The sequence below is a fragment of the Microtus ochrogaster genome, chromosome 1 (genome assembly GCF_000317375.1).
Source record: "Microtus ochrogaster isolate Prairie Vole_2 chromosome 1, MicOch1.0, whole genome shotgun sequence".
In the NCBI taxonomy this organism is placed as follows: Eukaryota; Metazoa; Chordata; class Mammalia; order Rodentia; family Cricetidae; genus Microtus; species Microtus ochrogaster.
In genome coordinates this window covers 13606805-13614411 of record NC_022009.1, presented here as the reverse complement: position 1 = coordinate 13614411, position 7607 = coordinate 13606805, and the positions used below count along the sequence as shown (strand labels likewise).

General features: G+C 43.5%; 1 protein-coding gene across 1 annotated transcript in view; it reads left to right on the top strand.

Annotated features, from left to right (window-relative positions):
- The window catches only part of Wdr89 (WD repeat domain 89), a 35752-nt gene extending 28247 nt beyond the window's left edge, over positions 1-7505 (top strand). The window contains exon 2 of the mRNA XM_005343218.3: positions 5664-7505. Coding sequence (XP_005343275.1) covers positions 5694-6851 — 1158 coding nt within the window. The 5' untranslated portion in view covers positions 5664-5693 and the 3' untranslated portion in view covers positions 6852-7505. The remainder of the gene's footprint in view (positions 1-5663) is intronic.
- The last annotated feature ends 102 nt before the right edge of the window (positions 7506-7607 follow it).

Sequence of the window (7607 nt, the reverse complement as noted above, 5' to 3'; positions counted from 1 at the left end):
AAAAAAAAAAAAAAAAAAGAATAAAAGCCTAATGTGGACTGGGTGGTGGTGGCTTATGCCTTTAATATTAGCTTTTGGGAGGCAGAGGTAGATGGATCTCTGAGTCTGAGACCAGCCTGGTCTACAGAGTGAGTTCCAAGACAGCCAGGGCTACACAGAGAAATCCTGTCTTGAAAAAACAAAAATAAAACAAAAGAAGCCTAATTAGAATACTCTCTCCCTCCCCCCCCATATACATGTATATATATGAATTCCACAGTCAGTGAGTTTTGCTAAGATAAGGTCTTGTGTAACTCACATTTTCTGTATAGCCAAGGATGTTTTTAATCTCCTGTTCTTCCTGATTTCCTATTCGACTTCTCAAATGTTAGGATTAAAGGATTGTGTTACCGTGTCCTGGAGGTGTTGCTAATTTATTTCACACAGAAGTGAGTTGCAGAAGATGTAGTTGGTAGGGTTTGTTGTTGGTGCTTCAGTCTTGTTATGTAGCTCTGGTTGACCTAGAACTCAATAGTGCTTATTTAGAGGCAATTTGGTGGGCTGGAGAGATGGCTCAGCAGTTAAAAGTACTGACTACTCTTCCAGAGGCCTTGAGTGCAGTTCCCGGCACCCACCTGGTGACTCACAATCATCTGTAATGGGATCTGATATCCTCTTCTGGCCTGCAGATGTATGTGTATATACAGCACTCATGCATAAAATAAATAAATCTAAAAAAATTATTAGGCAATTTGACAACATATCCATTTTGTAAAGAGCAGCAGTAGGTTCTCCCTAGGGCCTAGAACTCCCCAGCCATGGACTTTTTACCAAGTTTAAAATATTATGCAAATTTCCTCCTATAGATCAAACTCATTTCATTCTATTCTGAGAGAAGAATTTTGTGATAGACATTGCTAAGTTTCTACTGTTTCTTTTATTTTCTAATAAAAAATTATTTTACTTTATGTGAATGAGTATTATTTTGCTTGTATATTTGTATGTGCACACGTGCATGCTAGGTGTCGATGGAAGCTAAAGAGAATGTTGAATCCCTGAAACTGTAGTTACAGACAGTTCTGAGTTACCATATAGGTGCTAGGAATCGAATGTAGGTCCTGTGGAAAAGCAGCTAGTACTCTTAACCAATGAGCCACCATCTCTCCAGCCTTCCTACTGTTTCTTGATCAGAACTAAGTGAATTCTGGGTCAAGATAAGCTAGTCATTGTCTGTCTCGAATCTTGGAACAGTTAGGCCTGAATTTAAGTTGGTTTTGACTGCCTGCTGCATTCTGTATGTAGCTCATTGGACAAAGCAGCTTCCTTTGGGTGAAGAAAAAGTATTTGTTTTTAAATTTGCATTTATTTGTTTGTTTAGCTGTGTGTCTGTGTGATGTCGGTCTCTGTGTACACATGGCTCAGAGAGTGATGTAGAGGACAACTTGGGGGTTGGTTTTATACTTCTCTGAGTAGATCCTGGAGACTGAACTCTGCCCCAATGTTCCCTTCGGTGCTTTCCCTCTATTTGGACCTCCCCTTGTGTCAGTGTTGGTAAAGGAACGGATGACAGTGTTCCACCTGCAGGTCCTGAAATCCTCTCCTCTCCATTGGCGTTGCCATCTTCTTTTCTTGGCTGTTGCTCTCTGTGTCTCCTAGAACTGTTAAGTTCTTACCATGAAAGGTGAAACAGTTGCACATTGGCTCTTCCCATGACCTTTGTGTGTGTGTGTGTGTGTGTGTGTGTGTGTGTGTGTGAAGCTGGGGAATCAAACCCAGGCCATGTGCTAGTCTTTAACCACTGAGCTATACCCCCATCTCAGTGATTTGTACTCCTTGAGCGCCTGTTTCCTCCCCAGTGTTGGGGTTCTAGGCATGCACTATCACTGAAGCAGTGGGGATTAAACCCAGGGTTTGTGCCTACTAGATAAACGTCTTATCAACTGAAGTGTGTGAGAGATGTGATGTGGTGTGTTAATGTGGGCATGTTTGATGCATGGACCGGGGTGTGTACTCAGAGCTAAGAGGACAACTTGTAGGACAACTTGGTTTTCCTTCAATGACAAGTTCCAAGATGTCACCAGGCTCGTCCAACAAATGACTTTACTTGCCAAACCATCACACTGACCAATTTTTAATAGATAAAGAAAAAATAGAGTCAGGAAGTAAGTTGAACAGTAAAATAAAGTTTAGTTTATTGTTTTGTTTCGTTTTTTAATAATGTTGAATGAGGGGGCTGGAGAGATGGCTCAATGGTTAAGAGTACTGCCTGCTCTTCCAAAGGTCCTGAGTTCAATTCCCAGCAGCCACATGGTGGCTCACAACCATCTGTAATGGGGTCTGGTGCCCTCTTCTGGCCTGCAGGCATACACACAGACAGGATATTGTATGCATAACAAATGAATAAATAAATATTAAAAAAAATGTTGAATGAAAAGAGCAAATTTCCAAGGTGATGTGGGATTTCCCTCTGTATGCTGTGATTACCATTAATGAATAAAGAACTGCTTTGAACCTATAGCAGGGCAGAACTTAGGTAGGTGGGGAAAAGTAAACTGAATGCTGGGAGAAAGAAGGGCGGAGTCAAAGGTGCCATGGAGCCTCCACTGGAGATAGACATGCAGAAACTTTGCTGATAGGCCATGACCTCGTGGTAATATACAGATTAATAGAAATGGGTTAAATTAATATGTAAGAGTTAGCCAATAAGAAACTAGAGCTAATGGGACAGGCAGTGATTTAGTTAATACAGTTTCTGTGTGATTACTTCGGGGCTAAGTGGCGGGGAATCAGCAAGCGGTGCCCTCCTCCAACACCAAGGAGGTATGTATGTAAAAATGTCATGGCATTTTTACAACTTCTTATAGGAATTTAGTTTTACTTCTGATTTTTTTGTTTAGTTTAAAAAAAAATCTGAGGACTAGTGAGACGGCTCTGCTGATGGCTTGTCACCAGGCCTGGCAATCTAAGCTTGGTTCTCAGGACCTACATGGTGGGAGGAGGGAACTCCTGCACACACGCTGTCCTGTGACTTGCAGATAGAGCTGTGAAATGTGCACGCTCCACTACTACATACGCACACATAGATAAATGAATGTAATTAAGATATCAAGCAAATATGGAAGCATCTGTTAAATCTGGGTGTTATATATTTCGGTCTTCTATTTTTTTTTTACACCTCTTTGCACATTCAGTTATGAAGTGTTTCATAACTAAACATTTAAAATTGAATAGTATAGGCACCAGATGTGGTGGCACACACAAGGGGCAAAGGTGGGGAGATCTCTGTGAGCTTGGTCTACATAGCAAGTGCCAGGACGGCCAAGGCTACATGGAAAGAGCCTGTCTTCTGGAACCCTGAGGAAGAGGAAGTGGAAGAAGTTGTGGGAGCCAAAGGGGATGGAGGACCCAGGAGAACAAATCCCTCTAAATCAACTGAGCAAAGTTCATATGAACTGACAGAGACTGAGGCAACAAGCACAGGGCCTACATGGGCCTGTACCAGGTCCTCTGCATGTGTATTACAACTTTCAATTTTCTGTTTTTATGGAGCTCTTTGAGTATGTGCACAAGTGGGTCTCTGATTCTTGTACTTTTTCTTGTGGCTCTTTTCCTTCTGTTGGTTTGCCTTGTCCAATTTCACTGTGATGGTCTTTGTTTTATCTTCTTATATTTTGTTAGTTTTGTTCTACACGCTACCCACTGTAGAGAAGCCATCCAGATCAGTGGTTAAGAGCATGGTTTCTGAGCCAGGCGGTGGTGGGGCTCTCTTTTAATCCTAGTACTCAGGAGGCAGAGGCAGGCGAATCTCTGTGTGTTTGAGGGCAGCCTGCTCTACAGAACTAGTTCTAGGACAGCCAAGGCTACACAAAGACACCTGTCTGGTGGGGGCGGGGAGAAGAGCATGTTTTCCGAATCCAGATTGTCTAAGTTCGAGTCCCAGTTCTAACACTGAGAAGCTACTGTCTGAAGGCGCTTCTGCAGGATTCTCCCCTGCGAACTACTATCTTGTTAGTTTCCCACAGTGCGGTAACAAGCATCTGGCTGCTGAGTAGCTTGACACAGTGCAAGTACACTGTTTTATAATTTCAAATGTCAAAAGTCCGGGATGGATATCCCTGGGCTAAAATTAGGGTGTAACTAGGCTACATATCCACTGGGAAACTCTGGAGAGAAGTACTGCCTTCCTTTTTCCAGTTTCTTGGGCTTACCTACATTTCTTGCTATATGTCCCCTCTTTTTAAAAAAAATTTCCATGTGTGTGTGTGTGTCCATGTATGTCCATATATCACTTACTTGTGTCTGTCAAGGCCAGAGGTGTGGGATCCACTGGAGCTGGAGTTACAGGTGGTTGGGAGCTGCCATGAGTGGGTACTGGTAACCAAACTCGGTTCTCTGGAAAAGTAGTGTCTTCGGTAGGGTGTCTATTGCTGTGATAAAACACCATGACCAAAATCAACTTGGAGAGAAACAAGTTTATTTCATTTTATAGCCTGTAATCCACTGACCAGAGAAATCACAGCAGGAACCTGGGGTCAGGAGCTGACACAGAAGCCATGGAAGACTGCTGCTTCCTGGCTTGCCCTTCATGGCTTCCTCATTTTTACAGCACCCAGGACCATCTGAGGGATGGCACCACAGTGGTTGGGTGGGAGGCTTCCAGAGCAATCATATTAAAGAAAAGGCCCTACAGACCTGCCTATAGGTCAGGCAGATGGAGACGTTTTCTCAGGTAAGAGTTTTGTTCCCAGATAACTACCAACTTGTGACAAATTGACAACAGACTGTCCAGGACAAGCTGTAAGCACTCCTAACTGTTGAGCCTTCTCTCCAGTCCTAGTATGTCCCCTTCTTAGAAAGCTAGCGATATTATACCTCCCACTTCCCAAGCGCTTCCCCCACCCCGCTTCTGCTTTTAAAGACACTTGTGCTTAGGCTGGCTTTACTCAGATAATCTAGGATAATCTTCCTATTTTAAGGTCCCGTTTAAATTAGGTTGATTAGCCAGCAGCCTTCATTCCATCTGCAACCTCAGGTCCCCTTTGTCATGTAAGCTAACCTGTTCTCAGGTCCCAGGATTGAGCCCTGCACATTTCAGGGGGCTTGTTTTTTGCCTAGATAGCTCTTTTTAAATTTAAACTTGCTTGAGGACTCTGGGGACTGGAGAAGGTGTGTGTTTGAACTCAAAGGGGACTGCTCAGGGTATGTGTCAATGCTTTCCAATTTTCTCATTAGCATAGAATATTGGGTGAGTTCTGTATTAAGAGTGATGTGGTGAAAGTTTTAGTTACATCACAGAAGGGAAAAGATTAAAGTAATAGAGAAGATTTATTTCAGTTCTTTCATTCCAAAGTGTTATAGGACCATTTATTAGTGTTTCAGGGAAAACTGCAGGGCAGGCAAGCTGACAGTTCTGCAGGAGATGGGGAAGAGAGAAAGCCTTGGCTTTTGCAATGGAGTTTGGGAAACAGCAGCAAGGCAGAAGTGGCTGTAGGGGAAGGGGCACCAGGGAAGCCTGGCCAGGCACTAGTCAGCATCTGAAAGCAAAGTACCAAACGGAGAGGTGCTCAGAAAAAGGTGCTATCGGCAATGGAAGCTCGGCAGGCATCTACCCCCAGCGGTTGTGACTCAGTTGCACTTTTAGAGAAGCTATGAGTTTTACTTTGATTTTTCTATCTTTATTACAGAATTTTCTACCTGTGGATGTTACTGCTGACATGGAGAGGATTGAGGAGCAGTTTGCTAATCTTCATATTGTTAGACGTTCCTCAGAACCAAAAGAGCCCACCTACCTGCTTGGCATAGACACATCGAAGACCGTCCAAGCAGATAAAGGGAGCTTGGTTGCTGTTCTGTGTTCAAATGCATCTGTAAGAATATATGATAAAGAGACACTAAATGTTCTACGAGAATTTAATGGCTCTCCCGGACTTCTTAATGGAGTCAGATTTGCGAATTGCTGTGACAATGTCTATTCTGCAAGTACGGATGGCACTGTCAAATGTTGGGATGCTCGGTTAGCTAGTGAAAAGCCCGTGCAGTTGTTCAAAGGTTACCCTTCCAATATTTTTATTAGTTTTGATGTCAACTGCAAAGATCATGTTCTTTGTGCTGGTACAGAAAAAGTGGATGATGACGCATTGCTGTTATTCTGGGATGCCAGGACCGCGTCTCAGGATTCATCTACTAGAGAGCCACTCGGGGCCTACTCAGAGACACACAGTGATGACATCACCCAAGTACGTTTCCATCCCAGCAATCCCAACATGGTTGTCTCTGGTTCAACCGATGGCCTGGTAAATGTGTTTGATATCAGTGTGGATAACGAAGAAGATGCGCTGGTTGCGACCTGTAACTCCGTTTCCTCGGTGAGCTGCATTGGTTGGTCTGGAAGGGATTATAAACAAATTTACTGCATGACACACGATGAGGGATTTTGCTGGTGGGATCTTAATCATTTGGAGACCGATGAACCAATTACATGTTTGAACATCCAGGATGTGAGAGAAATAAGTGATGGAAAAGAAGGTCCTCTGGACTATCTGATCGGCGGCCTATATCATGAGAAGATGGACAGATTGTTTGTTATTGGAGGAACCAACACGGGAAGGATTCACGTAATGAGCTGCACCTCGTCGGGACTGACCCACGTGACTAGCCTTCAGGGGGGCCATGCAGCCACTGTTCGTTCTTTCTGTTGGAGCGTGCCCGAGGACTCTTTGCTGACCGGGGGAGAAGATGCACAGTTGTTGCTTTGGAAACCCGTAGCTGTGGAGAAGACCTTCCCAAAGAAAGACAGCTTGAAGATAGCCTCCTCCGTGCAGCAGCGAGTTCGCGTCCACAGCAACGGTTCTTACAAGAGGAGGAAGCAGTAGTGATGTCGTGATGGGAATTTGCAGGCGCTTCTGGTTTCAGATCATTTTGTTCCCTATAGCAAATATTTTTAAGGCTTACCTGTAAAAGCAGCAATTAGCAAAGCCCCAGACAAATATTGAGAATGATTTAATTTGTGTCCAGACATATCCTATAATATTTTTAAAGCCTCCAGTTGAGCATAAAAATCAGTGACGTGACAGGGAAATTACAGGTCACGTTTTGAAACCCACCTGTTGAGTTAGTGAATGTCGGGTTTGGAGAAATCGCCCTGAAAAGGACTCTTAGATAGATAGATAGCTGGGGAGACCATGGCACAGCTGGTTTGGGCTATGCTTTTTTAAGATCAAAGATTTTGCATTTGAAATTATCTTCACTGTCCACACGACATCAGACTGTTGGGTAGTGTGAGGAGTTTGTGCTTGCTCACTGCACCTACCCCATCACCTCTGAGCACTGACTCAGCATCCTAGTGAGTTCTAAACAGAATTTTATTTTTTTTTTTAGGGATGAAGTATACATTTTTTTTAAATGAGAAAAATATATTGCATCTGTACTTTAAAAACTCTTGTTTATACTTGGGTAACTGACACCCAGGTGCTTTGCTGTTGAAAAAGAAATTATCTTACTGGGGCTGGAGAGATGGCTCAGGGGTTAAGAGGACTGACTGCTCTTCCAAAGGTCCTGAGTTCAATTCCCAGCAACCACATGGTGGCTCACAACCATCTGTAATGAGGTCTGGTGCCCTCTTCTGGCCT